We start from the raw sequence: 20960 nt of genomic DNA, 5'->3' as shown, positions 1-20960 counted from the left end.
AGCTAGCCCACTGCTATTCTCAGTGAGAAAGCAGGCTGAAATTCCCTGGGATTAATCTGTGTTCACAGGGGCTGATATCTGGTCTCATATCCACTTAGGATTTTACATTTATCAATTAATGTATTGTAGTGAATGAGTGAATTTTGATAAGGTGGGATGAATTACTCCCTAATTTCCCCCTGAATCAAGAGGCAAATGGTGATTTGATTTTAATCCACCAGTATCTTCACAGCATACATAAAACCTATAGTAAATACTTGATGGGGGATCATCTATTACTGTGGTTCTCGCAATCTCAAATTATCCGCCCTTGAATTTCATCATTGTGCTACCCATTCTGGCCGACCAATCAGAATGCAAGTTACAAACCAGGTTGAGTGTTGGGTAGGGGATATCAACAACATGATGGCCAGTCCCACTTATAATGATAAGCTCAACACTGAAAAGTGACTGACATGCCAAAGAAAGAAATGTTTTAGATGGAAAGTACATCTCCATTTCTAAAAAAACCTGACACCAGCAAGTCTCTCCCTTATGCATTTCCTTTTCTCAACATTTAATACTCAGTACTAAGGACCTAGGCCAATAATATCAAATCATGAGATCCACAGGAATGGAACCAGGGGTTAATGTAGATGATGATTTTGATCATCGGACATGCTTTTTCTATTGGCATCCATCATCGTATGGTCTTACCCCTGAATACATACAGCCATTTTGCACTGTAGTTGCTATTGTTAGTCAATCAAACCACGGCCTGTTACCAGTGAGAGGGATATATGCAAAACATCTGAGCAAAGGGCACTTCGATTACTGCACGTGTGTGTCAGTATTTCTTGTGTCAAAGCCTTGTGGCTGGCTAGACTACATATTGATTCAGTATCACAACAGCAGTGTTTGAACAAAATCCATGCACACAGGGTCATTTTATTGTTAGAACAAGCATTGTCACTGAGGTGACATAATGCCCAGCCGCAAATTATCACATCAAACTTAAAAAGTAATGAAAGAGAAGGTTGTAGTTTAAGATGAAGTTAAATGTCAACAAAAGCATTATCAGTCAACCTGCACCTTCCCAAGATGATGCTTTGTGTCAGATATGAAGAAAATCCAGTGAATGGTTCTTGAGATATCTCGCTGAAGAGCTTAACATACAGGTAACATGCTGAAATCTTCAAAGAGTCGCTGTGACCTTGAAAATTATATGAAGGTCACCAAAATCAACAGGGCCCTGCGTCTTCCCTAGATGAAGCTTGGTGTCAAATATAAAGAAATCCAGTGAATGGTTCTTGAGATATCTCGCTGACAAGGGTAAAATGTTAAAGTCCCCTTGTGACCTTGAAATGAAGGTCAAGGTCACCAAACCTGACTGGGACCTTTTGCACACTGTGATGAACCTAGGTACCAAATATGAACAGAATCTAGTCAATGGTTCTTAAGATATTCCAATTCGTACGGACGGATGGAGCCTAATATTATATAACATTGGCCTGAGGGGTGGCAAGGTAGCCTAGTGGTTAAAGCATTCGCTTGTCACGCCCAAGACCTGGGTTGGATTCCCCAAACAATGTGTGAAGCCCATTTCTGGTGTCCCCTGCCATGATATTGCTTCAATATTAGTCACTGATCCCCTAGTACAATAGAAGAATCTTGATAGATTACATGTTTCCTTCCCAAATCTAGCCATTTTACGTAACACCTTGTTTGAAATGACCCGCTGATTAGTGACATATGACTAATGGTGACCAATGTGTTCAACTGTTGATGAATAGTGCTTAATGCTGTATAACATAATGCCCTTATTATCTGTAAATCAACTTTCCTTCAGGACAGTTTACGTGGTGTAACATGATATTCACTCCCTCACTCACTACAACTGCAGCTGATTTGGTAACATAGTGCACACAAGTCTAAGATTAAGTCCTTAGAGAAAGCTTCACACTGATGCACTGACTCAATGTCTTGCACCATCAATGTCGGACCAATCATCCCCAGTGACAACACCCATTCCTATGTTCCACTTAATAGGACAACAAGTTTAACTTCATGACCATTAAATGTTACAAACACAAGATATAACCACATTTAACAAGATAACAAAGATGAAAGAGCACTTGATTGAGTCTCCTCTGTGCCCCATGACAAAACATGCAAAAATATGTCCCAAACAAACACAGAAATTCAAAGACGTCTAACAACAAAGGAAATATTATTGTACTGGGATTCAAGATTTATCGAATCCTGCTCCAGATCATCCTCCTTTATCAGGGGACTATATCTCTATTCAGCCATGACAGATACAGTAACCTAGGTTTGTAACACTAATAACGAACTGAAAGAACTATTTGTTTTTGTGCCAGCCACTTGCTGTATATAACGATCTACGGTTGTACCAAACTATCATAAGTGTTCCTTTTGATTTTGTTACAACCATAGTTCACTGCAACCTTCAAACCAGTCACCATCACAGCTTTGTTTCAAACAGTGAAACATGCTAAATATAACCAACCAATCAAATCACATACATGAGCAGGAGAATTTGAGCTCAATGATACAATACATGGAGACAGTGATGATATTATATGGAACTACTATGAAAAACAATGGACAAATGCTTTTGTCCTGACATAATGAGGACAGATTTGTAGATTCATATCACACCAGCATCAGATTGGGGAAGGTACCGGTAGTAAAAATCATCTTGTAACCTTCCCAGTACATTTCTTCCAAATTTGAAACCAATTTGAAAAATAAAATGAGTATATACATATTAGAAATGAAGCAGATCCTTCCTGATAAGTTCAAGCTTGACGGCCAACACTAATACAAATGAATATGTCATCGCACATTGAAATCTTCATCAAAATATTCCAAATAATTTGTAAACTCCATAAGGTGTTCTGCTCTGATACAATACCTCTCTAGTAGGTATCAATAGTAGGTCATGCTAGGTAAAATTCCTTAGTCGATAAATGTCTGTACCGAAATACTTGAGTGGACAGAGGTTTCTGACAAGCATAACTGATTTTTGTATTTTCAAAACAAAATTTTTGACCAGTTAATAATGTAAATTGAAAAAGAACCGTCAAGTAGATATATCCACTTGTCACTAGTGAAACTTGTGCATCAAGGTAACTGTGACCTGAGTATCACTTTAAACGAGGGACATATCACACATGTATCACATTCCCCAGCCTGACGTTGCCGATCAAGTGCCACTTTCTCATCGCGAAAGAAGCAAAACAGAATACTATTTGACACAAAACAACTTCTATACACTAACTAAAATGTTTCAAAGATTAGGTCTAAACTTATATGTTTACGATAACCAACTACTGCAGAAGATTGCATGAAGTAGATCCGGCAGTCGTGCAATATGGAAATTAAGGTGGAACAGCTAATTCACCTAAGCTTGCTGTATTGCTATTGTAAGATTGAATGACTATCGTATGAGTGAGTTTAGTTTTACGCCGCACTCAGCAATATCCAGCTATGTATATGGCGATGGTCTGTAAAAACGAGTCTGGACCAGACAATCCAGTGATCAACAGCATGAGCATCGATCTGCGCAATTGAGAACCGATGACATGTCGACCAAGTCAGCGAGCCTGTCCACCCGATCTCGTTAGTCGCCTCTTACGACAAGCATGGGTTACTGAAGATCAATATTCTAACCCGGACCTTCACGGGTACCGTATCGTATGATTGTATGTAATAAAACGTAATGGCAACGGTAAGATTTTCAATATGGCCCCGGCAGCTAAAATCATAGGATTTCCAACATGGCTGCTGATGAGGCCATATTGAAATTGGATTAGAACAGCTTGACACAGGACATCATTGGTAGGAACAGCCATGTGAAATGTCACTGCTGAAGTGGATTATATATGTCAGTATATAGTGCAAGTAAGTGCAGTATGACAGAATTTAGAAGAATCGATTAAATGCAAAAGTCACATAAAGCTTGAAAACAGAACAAATATTTAGAGCTGACGCTAGCTACACATAAACCAAATTCCATTATCATGTTGAACACAAATAGTTGAGTAATTCTAACCAATAGACTTATCAATAGGGCATCAGTGGTGGCAGTACTGAAATCTATTCAAAACTCATGGTCAAACTGGAGTGTTACTATTGGCAGGCACAAATGGCTTCTAAGGCAGGGCTGTTTACAAATGGCAAAGGATAACCTACAGCCACGCCAGACAAACAGGGCATGAGTTAAGCCCATGTCTTTCAGTCCGGTGAGCATAAACTGAAATAATCGTTTCCAGATGATCTTCCTCAATATATAAAGAGAAACATTTCAAAATATTACATCTTTAACATTTTGCAACTACACCACTCAATCTGCTTTAAAAATTCCCACAGTTTAGGTCAGAAACATCAATTAACAAGCAAGTTATTTCAGCAACAAGTCTCTGCTGATATCAACAAACACTGCCATCATGTACTGTATTCACCACAATGGGTACTGGGTATATAAATCATTAAAGGGATGATGTTAGCAAAACCATTCAAGAAAAGACAGGTTTGTTGGCAGATTGAGTCATACCACAAGAAACAAGTTCGCTCATACATCGATGAAGATGTATGTGACAATAGTTGAAAGTCAACATTTACCAGTCCACAGAGATTTTTTTGGCAAATACAGACAATACACAAAATCATGCTATTTTTCAACTTAAGTTGGAGCACTCATTGGGTTACTTCCTGCCTGGTCTAACATGTTGACAAGGAGGGGGTCAATGGGGCTCATAATACAACAAACATATAGTGAAACTGGTTACTTCTGGACTATGATAATCCGGGAACCAGAAAATTACCCTTTAGACCAGACCAATTTTATTTTTTGTATTACGGATCCGCTGTTTGTATTTTTTCAAGAATAAGAAAAATAATATTAAAAATTTCCCTGTTCAAAAAATAAAATCCTTATGTTTTATTAGCCAAAAATGTAAACTTACAAGAAATTTTTGTACATTGTGTTTTGCCCCCTTATACACTTCATAAATTGCCAGAAGTTAAATAATTTGATAATTAAGAGGGAATATTACTTTGCCGGTGATTTTATTTTTTTTTTTTTCCCTCCTGCTTTTAGGTTTTCTGAGGACAAAAGTCTGTAAAACAAGAAATAAAATTTGTCTGGACTTACATAGACACACAAAATGCAATAATGGGTCAAAGAGACTTGTATCTCTGTTTACACAGACAATCTTACTCTATTTCACTTTGATCCATGCCATCTGGAATGATACTGTATAGGGACAGAAATAGCCACTTGTCCACGAGTCCAAGACAAGCAAGAAATCCAGATGGACTGTTTTTTTCTTCCCTAAATCATCTGGGACTTGTCCAGCCGGGTCTGTGGACTAGTTGGACATGACCAATGTTGCCCACCTCAAGTCTTAGTTACTGTATATGCAGTCATCTCTGTGTATATCCAACTTAGCATAACTGGTAAAAGCGTCTCCACATTCACACACAAAGTGCCTGGCCACCACACAATGCTGATGCAGCTCTGTAACCTTGGCGAAGTACAAGTTGCAGTGAGAGCACTTGAGCCACACCTGATGGCCGACCTTGTGCTGGTCCAGGAGCTTCTGTGTCCTGTACCTCTCGCCACAGATCTCACAACTCACACACTTCGATGTCCCAACTGTATCCTCCACCAAGTGTCTGTGTTCATGTAGTTCAAGGTCACCTTGATTCGTAAATATTCTCTGACAAACTCTACAATGTTTCTTGAACCCAACATTGATGATGGTTTTCTTGCGAAAGTTCCTGGCTCTGCTCTTCCTGTGACGTGCATGCTGCTTCAGATGATCAGCAGCGACGGTCTCTGAAGCAAATGTCTTGTAACAGAGTGAGCAGACATATCTTCCCTGCCTGGATTTCTGATCTCTCTCTGTAGACCTGTCACAACTTTGGCTACAGGAAGTCTTCACTGACATCCCTCGCACACTTCTGGACATACTGTCACCATCATCCAAACAATCCTTAAACTGTCCTTTCTCTTCTTTCTGTCCTCTTTCAAACGTCACTTGTTCTGGCACATACAATTCATTCCTGGTCTTATACAAAGTTGACTTCTTCCTATTAACATCAGATGATGATGTGTCCACAAAGTCTATCTGTCCAGAACTTGTTCTTGAACATTCCAAAATGGCCTTGTGACCGTGACCTTCATGAGTTATGCGATCATCAGAAATCTGTTTATCATCCCCTTCACCTGCAAATTGGTTTGCTGCATCTTGTTTGCGTTTTCTCCATCTCTCACTGTCACCAGATGGCATGAGCTGGAAGTTAAGCACATCATAGCTTTGCTTTGGCTTACATACTGTTTTCATCCTACATTTAGTACTTGCTGCAATTCTGTTTTTACCATGTTTGCTGTTTGGTAAGTTCTTCCTTCCAGCTCTTGCTGAATCCATGACATCAAATCTTTCATGCAACATGTCCGAACGAATCTGTGACTTTTGGGACCTTTGGTCATTATCTTGTGAAACTCTCTTTCTGGAGATGTTCAGTGTTTCTTCTTTCCTGCTGTGTGGACCATAATGCATGCTATTGTCTTTGTGGATGTCAGTCAGAGGCATGAACTCATCATCACTCGAAGCCAGGTCTGGGTGTCTGCAGACGTCACTCATGATTAAGTCTGCATCCAAGGAACAATCCCGGACCACAGCAACCTTTCCATACCGGACTCACTCAAGCCCCCGTCGTCATGTGAGTCTGTGTCTGACCTTTCCAGAAGTGTTCTTGAAAGACAGTTAATATCATCAGACAATGCAACATTCGAGTCTCGGATATTCATGGATTCATTTTCCATATTCTCTTGGTTGTTGTTGTCCTGTTCTTGTTTACCCTGGTTCATCTCTGATGATAAATTTATGCAAGTTTGATACAACTCCTGATACTCAGTCTCGGTGGGAGCCTTTGCTCCATCAGACATTATGTTACTTTGTTGCTCCTCATACCATTCAGCAATACAAAGATTATCCCGAAGATTATCATCTTCATACTCAGAAAACAGTATATAATCATCTTCAACTGATTGTCTTTCATTTTCACTTGTATCACACAGTTCTGAGGTCATCTTATCATCAGAACTAAGAACATCATTGCAGAGATAAGTTTGATGCCATGAGACATCAGTTCCAGAATCATTATCTGCACACACAGATTCATTATGAACATGCACAATTGTTGGAGATTTATCTTTTTTACCACTTTCTATAAAGGCTTGATCCTTGTGCCAATTGTCTCTGTTGTCTTCAGATGTCCCATAACAGGGCAGTGTTGGTGCTTCTATATCAGCATCAGCTACAGCATATACATTAGAAGCATCACCTCCTTCCACAGAAGCACCTACCACATCAGCATCTCCCACAGATGCATTGGTCACAGAAGCATCTCCCATAGATGCATTGGTCACAGAAGCATCTCCCACAAAAGCATCTGCCACAGGTGCACCTGCAGATGTTGTGCACAAAGTTTCTGTGGAACTTGACTTCAAATCACAGCCCCTCTGGATGTTAGTTTTCTGACTGCAGGCAGCAGCTGTCGTTGGTTTTGAGATTTTTTTTCTGTTCCTGCTGGTCAAATTTGAGGGATTCATAGTTTTCCTTTGCAGAGGACTTGAATGAAGGGACTTCTTAAGACAGCGTTTCTTTAGTGCTGATGAGCCATTTCCTGTGTCGTGTATCCGTTCATGCTTAATGCGATTCCCAGATGAAGAAAATGATTTGTTACAAATGCTGCAATCAAGACTAGGCCATGTAAAATGGCTCCGCACATGCTTGAATGCACCAATCCAGGACAGGATCATCTTTGAACAAACACGACACTCCCAACACTTCCTATTCTTAATAATGTAGTCACGAACAGTCAAGTTTACATTGACCATGGATGACACTGCTTGGTCAACACTACCATACTGCTCACTTTCTCCATGTCTTTGCACATCACTTGTTGGTTGGTGCATGTCATGCTGCATGTCATCACTTGTTGGTTGGTGGATGTCAGGTGCAATGTCATCACTGGTTGGTTGGTGGATGTCATGTGCAATGTCATCACTGGTTGGTTGGTGGATGTCATGTGCAATGTCATCACTGGTTGGTTGGTGGATGTCATGTGCAATGTCATCACTGGTTGGTTGGTGGATGTCATGTGCAATGTCATCACTGGTTGGTTGGTGGATGTCATGTGCCATGTCATCACTTGTTGGTTGGTGATTGTCATGCTGCATGTCATCACTTGTTGGTTGGTGGATGTCAGGTGCAATGTCATCACTTGTTGGTCATCACTGGTTGGTTGGTGGATGTCATGTGCAATGTCATCACTGGTTGGTTGGTGGATGTCATGTGCAATGTCATCACTGGTTGGTTGGTGGATGTCATGTGCAATGTCATCACAGGTTGGTTGGTGGATGTCATGTGCAATGTCATCACTGGTTGGTTGGTGGATGTCATGTGCAATGTCATCACAGGTTGGTTGGTGGGTGTCATGTGCAATGTCATCCCTGGTTGGTTGTACGTCATGACATAACACTCCATCCTGTCCTTGTATAGGATCACTGCAGTGTTCTGGCTGATGTTCTGGAAGCAAGTCCTTATGGCAGTCTCCGCCTACTCCCAGAAAACACTTGTAACGATGATGCACTTCTGCACTGTGTCTACCTCTATACCGCACACGGCATGACTTACATGTGTACCAACTACCAACTTGAATAAATCCATCTTCCACTGACCTCAAACCATTCTGAATACCAGTGCCCAGGCTGTTTCCCTGAACCTTATCGTCAACTGGCTGTGAATGTGAATGTGCCTGCATTTGTTTCCTGCCTTGTAATTTCTGACCACAGACTTTACAACTGTACCAAGTTCCAAATTGTATGAAATCCAAACATGGTGGACTAAGGTTAGGACATTCTGTTTTTCCATCATCAGGATTCACAACCTTCAGATCATGTGAGTGATTCTTCACCTGTTCTTTCCCTCGCAAGTTTTCACCACAGACTTTACACCTACGCCAAGTACCAACTTTTAGGAAATTTGATTCCAAACCAGTGACATTGTGAAGTTCCTGTTGTTCATGGTTCCTAATCTTATGGGCATGGGCGTGACTCTTCACCTGTTCTTTCCCTCGCAACTTCTTACCACAGATTTTACACCCATGCCAACTACCAACTTTAAGGAATTCAGATTCCGAACAAGAGGTATTAAGAGATTCCAATTCCTTATTGTTCTGGTCATGTGAATGTTTCTTAATCTGTTCTTTCCCTCGCAAATTCTGTCCACAGATTTCACACTTGTACCATGAGCCATCCTGCAGAAAGACCAAGGTAAGTTGACTCGAGGCATCACCATCCACCTGTGTTTTAAGTGCCCTCGATTCATCATTCTTTTCAATTGTCTGTCCTTTATGAGCATTGTCATCTCGTACCCCACAACTCTCAGCTTGCTCCTGTCCAAGTCTGTGTTCGCTGCTCTGTAGATCATCGATACTACCTTGTTCTGACAGATTTATCTTCCTTTGTCGACCTTGACACTTTCTCATGTGCTTATCTAAATATAGCCATCGCTGGAAGTGCTTCTGACACAGTGTGCAGGTATGACCTGACCTCTTTTCAAAAGACTGTTTGCCATTCTCAACACTGGGACAGGATGACTGAGCTCCAGTGTGGCACTCAAAGGCATGTAATTGGATTCTTTTCTTCCCTTTAAATGTGTGTTGACAGCCGGAACATCGGTACCAAGCGCACTGTTTCAAGTGGGACATCCTGTGCCACAATGCTGCACCATGCTGTGGTGCTTTCACACACAAAGGAATATGTTGCATAAACCTTTTTTTTCCTCTGAAATGCCTACAACAATGCTTACATTTATACCAAGATCGATTTATCGTGGCACTGGTCTCATAAGCGCTGAGACTTGTTTGCAAAGTCATCACAGTGGGAGTTGTCTGTTTTTTACCTTTACATTTACCAATATGTCTTTGTAGTTTCTTTCTCCCCTCGACCTTGACTCCACAAAGGTCACATTGATGCCAAATTCGATGCTTTGTATGTGATAATTCTTTCTCATTAGAACCGACAACTGACTCACCATCCTGATTTCCGACTGGACATTCCGGTGCAAGTTCTGCCCCAGCCTCATCCATCAATTTCCTGTCCCCAGATCCTTGACATTGCTCAGATTTGGCAGAGTGTGTGATTTGGGGTATGCTTGGCTGGATCTTGCATGTTTCATTCAAGCCTTGGTGTTTCAGTCTAACATGTTCTTGTAGCTGTGACCTTCCTTTGAAAATATGATCACAGCTCCGACATGTGAACCAAGGTCCTAGTCTAAGGTGTTTAATTTCTGTGTTGGACTTTTCAACATAAGTGCTACGCTGACTTGTGGAATCTGCAAACACTGCACATCTTGGAGGGTTTGACGAACAATTTTTTTTAGTTTTGGCAATGTTCTTTATTCTTGTCTGGCCTTTGTGGGCAAAGAAACAATGTTGGCTGAGGTTTTTCTTTCCTTTAACTCTCTCTCCACACTTGAACCTAGATGTGTTTCTCTTAACCACTGTCTTAGTCTTCGAGGAACCGCTGTGGAGGAGCTTCATGTGAGATCGAAACATGGCCTTCCCCCTCACCTTCTGTCCACAGTCAGGGCACTGGAACCATCCTGAGTATTTTTTTGTATCAGATGACCTGATAGCAGATGCCACCTTTAAGTTGCTGCTGGTGGTGATGCTAGGTCTATGTCCTGTATCCTCCGTGTCATCACTGATGCCGGCAGTATGTTTAGCAGCAGGCATACCATCACCTGATGTTGAACTTTCCATATTGGCTTCAATATGTGAAAAAGTATTAAGAGGATCAGTTGGGTTATCAGCTGATGTAGCGATCCCGTCTCTGCAATCCTGGAGATTCGCCTTATTGTCGTTTGACTGTATGTCAGTCTGCTGCACACTTATCACAGGGGCGCCCGAGAGATAGTCAGTGTCCACTTTCATGCCATCCATCTCAATGGCATTATTAGCCACAAGTTTGAGTTCTAGGTTGCCAGACATCATACTTCTGATGCTGTTTCAGTCCTCCTCAACACCATCAAACAAATCAGTCCATAGTGAAGTACATCTTCCTTGCTGATGAACAGAATCTTCAGACTGTACTTTAGGGCTTTTCTGCTGTGAAAATTCTTACAGCTGCTGTAAGCTGTGTGGCTCCCTCCAGGACCTGCCAAATATATAACATTGAGCTGGTTAAAGTCACATTGGATATTACATCATGCAGGGTGTGATTTCGGGGGTTTTCAGTACCTGCTCCCAATACAACCGGGCTAATAGGTCATCCTGTGACTGAAGGTAACCTGCACCAGCCATTTTAATATGCACCAGTGCAAGTGTAAATAGCGAAATCGCACACTGCCATGTTTTACAGTATTTCACAAACAACCAACAATTAAGGATGCAATGAATTGAATGTGAGTGAGTGAGTGAGTGAGTGAGTGAGTGAGTGAGTGAGTGAGTGAGTGAGTGAGTAAGCGAGCTAGCTACAATATAACATCACATCGACATGTTTCAGTCTTACAGTGATGATAATTTGATGTAACCATCGTATAGGTGTACATGACTGACTGACTGACTGAATGAGTTTGGTTTTACGCCGCTTTTAGCAATATTCCAGCAACATCACGGCGGGGGACACCAGAAATGGGCTTCACACATTGTACCCAAGTGGGGATTCGAACCCGGGTCTTCGGCGTGACGAGCCAACGCTGAATAACCACTAGGCTACCCCACCGCCCAGGTGTACATGAAGAATACTGAGATATTGCATATAAACATATCTTATCACAATGAAATTTCACATCATCTATTAACATCACTTGATGCATGTTCACACAGAAGCCAAATGTGTGTGTCTGTAGGGGATCACAATCACTTATGCAAGTAAGCAAAGCAGACCCACAAATATGCCTCCGAGCAAATATATAAATAATAAACAGACAAAATGGAGAAATGTGGTTGGTTGGTTGTTTAACGCAAGACAGCAATATACCAGCTATATGGCGGCGGTCTGTTGACTACATATCGATGGATTATCGCAATAGACTGGAGATGGCCTGGACATATCCAGCAGATACGGTGAATGAGTGAGTTTAGTTTTACGCCGCACCCAGCAATATTCCAGCTATATGGCGGTGGTCTGTAAATAATCAACTCTGGAACAGACAATCCAGTGATCAACAGCAAGAACATCGATCTGCGCAATTGGGAACTGATGACATGTGTCAACCAAGTCAGCGAGTCTGACCACCTGATCCCGTTAGTCGCCTCTTACGACAAGCATGGGTTACTGAAGATCAATATTCTAACCCGGATCTTCACGGGTCATGATAATGACACAACCCTGTCATAGTTTTACACAGACTTTTAAAAATGGGAGTCATGGTGACTCACAATATCTATTTTGGGGAGTCATTTTCAATATTTGGAAGTAATGAAAATTTTATATTTCTTTGTGTTAATCATTCTCAGTATGTAACTGTGTATGTCACACCACCAAATGAAACTACAGTTCAATTCACACAGCCAGGATTACTGTCTCCTCTGAGTTCACTAGAACAATCTGACAGCTCTGTAAAAGTCAAACTATCATTGAACAATATCATTTTTGGCTTATCAAATCGATTTTATTGAACTGAATTGTGAGGGCCACATAAAAAACTTGCGTTAAGCTTGACTCATATGATAGTACTTTGAGAGTCATTAACATAATTGTTGCGCCAAATACGCAGGAATCACGTGTCATGTAAAACCCTGCCCTGTGAAACACATACCATCAGACTTCAACGACAAATGCTAAGGACTAGTGTAAATGTTGTAGGGCTGTTGCTTAACTTCAACTGATTCGTGACCTGAGCTCTATGCACAGGACCACACATAACCACATAGTACCCATGTGGGCAATCGAACTCCAGTCTTTGGCAAGACAAGCGAACACTTTAACCACTAGGCTACCCCCCCGACCCCCTCCCTTTGTGTGTATGACTGTCCTAGATTTACACACTGCTGTAAAAGAAAAGCCATGAAAACATGACTCACTTTTGACGTCATCACCATTCAAAAGCCTTGACCTTCCCAAAAAGTTACAAGCACAACACGAACTCAAGCTGTAGTTCTGTATTGTCCTTACCTATCCACCATGGGATTTTCTTTCTTCTCATTCACAATAACAGGCTGCTATTAGCTTGACATGGTAGAGGGCACACACACATATACACACCCATCCTCTTCAACTCATTTTTCCAACACTGATGTATACAATCTATCTCCATTGTGTTCATAATAAATGTTGTGAAGAATGATGTTAGATTTTCTCATTGATACTCAGCCAGTCAGTGAAAGATCGAATAAAAGGGAAGCAAAAACTCAACTCTCGTCTACCCAGTGTCATTGTAACTTGCTCATGTAATCATCAGATGATAGTTCGCCTCGGTGATACAGAAAACTGGGTTTTAGACAGGCATGGAAAGACTTTTTAGATAACTAGCGAAATCCCCTTGAATTATCATATTATGTAATACTCTGAAAGGCATTTAGAAGTGGAATGCATAAGAAAAGCAAGATTTATGGATGTCAGCTTTTTATTGAGAATAACACGACGTTTCAGAGTTTTTGCTTGCTCCTTCATCAGGTGAATCGGCTGAAGGAGCAAGCAAACTCCGAAACGTTGTGTTATTCACAATAAAGAAGTTGACATCCATAAATCTTGCTTCAGTATACTTCAGTATACAGCAATTACCAGTAAATATTATGTTTGTAACAATGTTGTTCTGTTAATCAACTCAAAACAGTGACCACCCTTAATTTTTCAGGCAAATTGCATATTATAAGTTCTAACTCGGTTCTTGTGCGAAATACACATTTTGTCGGAAAGCGCGCATTAAATCTCAAAATCATCATCATCATGCAGTCTTGTCATCCATGTTATATTGTATAAGACCATGGGATATTGACAGATATATTGCTCAAACAAGGCCTGATATAACATTTATTGTATATATCAAAAGGTCAATTGTATATACTCACTATATGCAGCTATGTATATATTCTCCATGTTACAACTCTTTGTATCACTTGCTTGATAACGGTGTTAGTACCTACACCGAAACATTGCACTCATGGAATAAAGAAGTTGACTATCCAGAACTTGGTTAGCAAAGGAGTTGTAATCGCTGAATTGCATGCAATTTAATTGCCTGAAAAAACGTATGAGCCAACACTATTTTGAGGATACGAATGGAACTTCATTGTTGCATAAGAAATGCATATAAGCATTTGCTGTGTACTTAAGTTAAAAACTGCATATGAGTCATTCTCAAAATTCGTGCATATTTAAGTTATATGTTTGTTTCCGACAAACTTAAGTCAAAATCAGTAATTTTTTTAAGGTAACCAATTTATGTCAGTTAATTCTACACTTTACAGTAACAAACTTGGGAAAAAATTATTTTTATATTCATTTTAAACCCCCAAATCCACCCAATTTTACTCAATTTTCATGTGTCACAACTCCATTGGTCGGTGTGCAATTTGACTTTTTTTGTCTTTTTCATGTTTTTCAAAAGAAATTATTTAACATATCATAATTAATGATGTTACAGCTACATGCTTGGCCTTTTTTGTATGGAAAAATTGCAATAATGATTACTCCCTGTACTGTCTTCTAATTATTATTATTTTATTATTTATTATAGGATATTTATATAGCGCACATATCCATGCAACCATTGCTTGCTCAAGGTGCTGGGTGCTCATATTTGCAAGCTATGGCAGTGAGAAAACATGGCTGTCAAACACTGACACAAAAGATTCATTTTGCTGAATTTTATCCAAAACAATGTGTGTACAAAATGATATCTGATTCTTGCATGTCCTAACCGTTACGGTGGTTACAGCTGAAACCAGTTAATTTTGTGAAGCCAAACAATGCCAAGTACCTTAGACAGTAGGGGAAATCATTTGAAACCATGTGCTCAGTAAACATTGGGGAAGAGTTATTGTTTTAAAACTGATATTGTTAGTGGCTGTCACTACCGTTACGGTCACTGACGTTATCATGGGTTTTGTTACGGCAAGGACAGATTTTGTGATGGCAGTGACATTTTTCTAGTTTAATGTTGTTTGTATCTAAATTTTCAATTCAAAGATATCAAATGTTTTGGAATGTTATTTAACATAAAACTTTTGTATCGATTGAATATAACCATTAAGCATACAAGTATGATTTTGTTGTTACGGTAAGGACAGGGTAGTGTAACGGCTGTGACAAAGAAGAACACTGCTGTGATAGGGCCGTTACGGTAGTGACATTATATACCGTCACAATATCACTGCCGTAACATGCAGTCTTTACCTGTTTTTAACATGACAGGGACATCTATAAGTAAATCTTTGGCCTATTACATATTCTTCAAACATTCTAAAATATCTGAATGACAAATTTAATCAAATCATCTTTTAAAGTAAACATACAAAACTGGCTATTAATAAAAATGTCACTATCGTTATTGTGTCACTACCGTAACAATTAATGCCAATGTCTATGCCATAACATTATCATTTTCCTATTTAATTAAAATTGATTTATCTGTTTATGTTTGGAATTTGTAGTGCAAGTATGTTTAGTAGTAGAGCTTCAAGTAAGTATAATATAATTCATATTCTCATTTTGAATTTTTCGCTACATATTACTTTATATTTGCAAATCAGAATAGAAAGGAATTGTTTGGCTTGTTGGCCCCTTTTGAGCAATAAATATAAAATTTAACAAGCATTGTCACTAAGGCCAAAAAAAATAAATGTTGTGGTTCCGATTTCCTACATTTCAGAACTAGGGTAGGTAGGTAGGTTTTTGGGTTTTTTTTGCAAAATATTTTTACATTACTCATGATGATTACTCATGAGTCAGAAAATAAATTTCATTTATTATGTGGTGAGTAAAATTGCTAGGCTCGACGGGAATATTTAGGGTCGGTCGGGAAATCGGAACCACAAGCTTTTTTTTTTAGGCCTAAGGTGACATAATCCCCCGCCGCAAATTATCAAATCAAACTTATAAAGTAACGAAAGTGTAAGTTAAATGTCAACAAAAACATGACGAGTCATTCTCTCTTGATATCTTGCTCTTTAGGTGTTCAAACACACACATATTTTCAAGACTGACTTTGACCTTGACATGAATGTCGTAGTGTATGAAATATGCAAAACTAGTACTAAAGAAATTGCTTATTGAAAAGCATTCAAGAGAAGTCTTAAAGGTCTATGAAGTAAATCCAGTGAATAGTTCTTTAAATATCTCGCTGACAATTCAGGTTAACATGCTGTAATCTTCAAAGTGGCGCCATGACCCTACAAATTATGTGAAGGTCACCAAAATTGACTGGGCCCTGGGCCTTCCCTAGATGAAGCTTGGTGTCAAATATGAAGAAAATCCAGTGAATATTCTTTGCAATATCTTGCCGACTATCTTAACATGCAAATTAACATGCTGAAATCTTCAAAGTGTCTCTGTGACCTTGAAAATTAAGTGAAGGTCACCAAAATCAACTGGGCCCTGCCTCTCCCTGGATGAATATTGGTATCAAATATGAAGAAACTCCAGTAAATGGTTCTTGAAGTATCTCGCTGACAAGCATAACATGTAGGTTAATATGCTGAAATCTTCAAAGTATCTCTGTGACCTTGAAAATTTGGTGAAGGTCACCAAAATTGACAGGGCCCTGCGCCTTCCCTAGATACAACTTGGTATTAAATATGAAGAAAATCCAGTTAACGGTTCTTGAGATAGCTTAACATGCAGGTTTACATGCTGAAATCTTCAAAGTGTCGCCATGACTTGAAAATTAAGTGAAGGTCACCAAAATCGACTGGGCCCTGCCCCTTCCCTAGATAAAGCTTGGTATTGAATATGAAGAAAATCCAGTGAACGGTTCTTGATATAGCTTAACATGCAGGTAAAATGTTAAAGTCCCCTTGTGACCTTGAAATGAAGGTCAAGGTCACCAAACCTGAGTTGGACCTTTCTTATACTGTGATGAAACTAGGTACCAAATATGAAAAGAATCTAGTGAACGGTTCTTAAGATATTCCAATCCGTACGTACGTACGGACGAACGGAGCCTAATACTACACTAGCCACATAAAGAAACTGTGCATTGTCAAAATATTATCCCAGTTGATAAGTACGATAACAATGTCAAAGGTACATATAAAATTAAATGGAGGGATCATGACACCATAACAAGTCGGGAGAATTTCAATTGAAAAGTCAATCACAATGACGTCATGAGTCCACAAGCGGGACAGGGGTCAAACGACCATGTCACAAGCTCAATAACGGGTATGTCAACTATCGGCATGGAGAACAGCAGTGCATCGACGACGCATAGAGCCTATCAAACGTGCAAGGAAGGCTTGTGGGATGTCACGCCAGATTCTCTCAAGTTTTGTTGCAAGGTCAAGGACGTTATCTGGCGGATGAGGAAGACGGCGTAGACGTCGATCCATCTCGTCCCAAACATGCTCTATCGGGGAGAGATCCGGTGAATTTGCAGGCCAAGGCAGTAAGTCAACGTTGTGGTGTTGCAAGAAATCCACAGCAACCCTTGCCGTATGAGGGCAGGCATTTTCCTCTTGGAATGTTAACCCAGGGCCATGACGTTGCAGAAAAGGAATTGGCACAGGTTGAAGAATCTGATCCCTGAACAATCACCAAAGGAGTTCTTTGGCGTGCTGTTATTCCACCCCAAATCATCACGGAACCACCACTAAAGCGATTCCTCTCCAAGACACAGGCCTGTGCATAACGTTCTCCCACGCGTCTATAGGCACGTTGACGTCCATCACTATGGGAAATGTTAAACCTGGACTCATCTGTAAAACAACATTTCTCCACCAAAACGAGGGTCTGCGGACATGATTTCGGCACCACATTCGGCGAGCTTGTCTATGACGTTGTGTCAGGATAGGCCGTATGGCGGGACGTTGTGGTCTGATCCTGTGATGACGTAAACGTTGTCGAACTGTGTTGGGGAAGATACGGCAAAGTCCTGGGATGGTTCGGGCAATCATCACTGCAGTCTGAAACCTGTGGCGAAGATGGGTCACCCTTATCCATCTGTCCTGTCTTGGCGTTGTTACACGTGGACGTCCAGAATGTGGCCGATCGATGACGCCATTTGTGTTCTGTTAGCGTCTCACCAGTGCTGAAATGGTGTTCCGGTGGCAGTGGAAATGTGCAGCCACTTGTCGTTGAGACATTCCCCCACGGACCATCCCAATGGCCTCATGACGTTGTGCAGACGTGAGCCTTGGCATGCTATGCTTTTCAATAGCCGTTTAATTTTTTTGAACGATCGCAAGGGCAGGGGTTGAGCTTTCCAAAGTGACAGTATTGTGTGGCATTCATTTGCTCTGTTTCTCTTTCCTGGAATGCACGTGCAACAACGTATTGCAGGTCTCAAGGACCTATGTGCCTAGTATATATCCTCCCCTTCGTGCTTAACGCGGGGGATAAAAACTCATTAGCCATATTATGTTGTAAAACTAGATGTTTTAATATATATGTACATTAAGGGATATTATCTTTGGATTTTTTCTTTCAAACGGTAGTGATGAAATTTCGGGAAATTTCTAATAAAAAGAGTAAAATATGAAAAATTACATGTCGTTAAGCTTGCATAATTTATGTTTTGCATATTCAGAATACTATGAATGTAATCAACAACATTTCAAGGTAAAACAAGAATACAACATTTACAATTTTTGCCTACATGAAATATGCACGAATTTTGAGAATAACTCAAATACCAATTTTCCTAAGTAAATTCCAGATTTTTCTAGCAATGGCAAAGTGGGGTTGTTTAGTATACGGATTCAAATAAATATGAAACTATGTGCCATCCAAGCATTTCAAAATCTGAAAAAGCCCACACTGCTGGGATACTTTATTAAAATTAGACAAGAACTACCGGGGATATTTAACGGCATCTGATGGGCATCCACCCTTCCTAATGTCCCACTGATTAATTAGGTTGAAGAAATTCTGCCAAGGCGGACAGTAGCCCAGTCGCCGTGTCCGTCACGGTCTAGGGAGCAGAGGCTGACTAGTTTGCAGCAAGGTTTCGTAATTAGACTGTTGGCGAGAAACATTATATAATCGCTCTGGATCAGTGCCAAGTCATGTAAGGTTTCATCAACAAGTTGACAGAAACAAGGTAGCTTAATTTGTACCTCTTTTTTGTATATCCTTTGTTATGAGATACAGCTTCTCATTCTTCAATCCCACGATAGGTGCCACTTCACACAGTGCAACGTGAACAGCACTGTCAGCGTTGTGTCCCTTTGCAGACCTACATGCACTTAAAACTTTTGAGCCCTGCTTATAATTTGTGCAATGTACAGCGCTATATCGTGTTGCAAATTATTTCGCCGTCAATCAATAATAATAATACTTTCTAACTTTGAGTATCGACTTAAATGAACACACGCGTGCTGACTGCGAACGAAATTTTCAAACTTAAAACTAATTGCTTAATTATATTACTCTACCATCGCCATCTCTACGTTTGGTTCGTCTGGACATCGACCTTGACCCCAAAAATCTGGAGTTTCTTTGCGAGCACACTTTCTGGCGCAAGCAACTGTTGTCAGTCAATTATTGTCGCGTAGAATTCCATGTACTTGTACACTCCTTCATAATCAAACACTTACACACAACGCAGAGCTTCCAATCTCAGCGCGTCTTCTTAAAACTGCGTCTTCGAATCGGTTGGACTAACTCTAGCACATGTGCCACCACACAACATCTCTTAACAGCGAGAGGAATCGCTCAATGGGGCTAAAGCTTGCCATTAATTACTCCATGCGTAATTCGGAGTTTTTGGTCTCTTTCCCTCTTAATATTGTAATGATTTGCCAATTCTTTTATAATATGGTTTAAATAATCTTCACGATTACAGTAATACTTGTTATAATGACAATTTTGCAATTTACGGTGATGGGATTACGAATGTGGTGAGGGGCGACTAACGGGATCTGGCATGGTCGTCATGTCATCTCAGATCAGTGGTGGAGAATGATAGAGATTGATGTTCAGTCACTAGATTGTCTGGTCGCTTTTTGCATACGCCGTCATATAGTCTGAAACTGATAGGTGTGTTCTTTAAACTTATGCAGAAGTGGTTAAAAGTGGTAACTGCATGCATACACACATCTGATCATATATCGGTATATATGCATGGTCTGTACGTACGTAGGCCTACTGCTTGAAGGTATGTGTACAAGCAAATTAATAGAATGTTACAATGACCATTACCAGCTAGTGGTGGTATGGGCATACGATTTGCCATACGATACATCACGATACTAAAAGTTTAGTCACGACGATATATTGCCAAAGTACTATGCACTTACCCTGCGATACGATACGAATCCCGATATAAAGGTGGCGATGAGATGCGTATCACGAAAATCTTTAATTCTAACACCAACTATAAAACACCTAAAGATCAAAACAAAAGCAATTTGAATGTATTTCGTCAAATTCCGCCAGCGTTGTTCAATGTTCATTCCCAAACGAAGCTTTGTGAATGTTGATAACATGCGAGCGCAATGTCTACACAGTTCTTGAAACAAATATTTCCGAGAAAACGCTTACTTATGAAGGGAACATAAATAAGCATATATTTTAATCATCAAACAAAAGAAAGTTTTTTTTCTTGGCAGATATCGCGATTTGGCAATATTCACAGTTAAACATCGACGTATCGTGGCGTATTTAAAGTATCGTATCGGGATTTATTACCCACGTGGTCAACGTATGGGTAGTTGCATACTAATCTCGTACGTCACACGAGTGTCGTATCGCGTTGACCTGTGTCGTAACGACTTGA

At 40.2% G+C, this 20960-nt stretch overlaps 1 protein-coding gene across 1 annotated transcript; it reads right to left on the bottom strand.

The window, feature by feature from the left end:
• Nucleotides 1–7538: 7538 nt before the first annotated feature.
• On the bottom strand, nucleotides 7539–19867 carry LOC124276984 (zinc finger protein 521-like). Its single transcript, XM_046712634.1, has 2 exons — nucleotides 19780–19867; nucleotides 7539–11236 (listed from the first exon to the last, which is right to left on the bottom strand). The coding sequence occupies exon 2, from the start codon at nucleotides 11071–11073 to the stop codon at nucleotides 7900–7902; it is 3174 nt and encodes a 1057-aa protein (XP_046568590.1). The 5' UTR covers nucleotides 11074–11236; nucleotides 19780–19867; the 3' UTR covers nucleotides 7539–7899.
• Nucleotides 19868–20960: the final 1093 nt, after the last annotated feature.

This window comes from Haliotis rubra, unplaced genomic scaffold, assembly GCF_003918875.1.
Source record: "Haliotis rubra isolate DU_JTF1 unplaced genomic scaffold, ASM391887v1 Scf216, whole genome shotgun sequence".
Lineage (NCBI taxonomy): Eukaryota > Metazoa > Mollusca > Gastropoda > Lepetellida > Haliotidae > Haliotis > Haliotis rubra.
This window is presented reverse-complemented; position numbering and strand designations above follow the sequence as displayed.

Coding starts and splice junctions, on each gene's coding strand:
- LOC124276984 (XM_046712634.1), bottom strand. CDS start 11,073: ATGATGTCTGGCAACCTAGAACTCAAACTTGTGGCTAATAATGCCATT.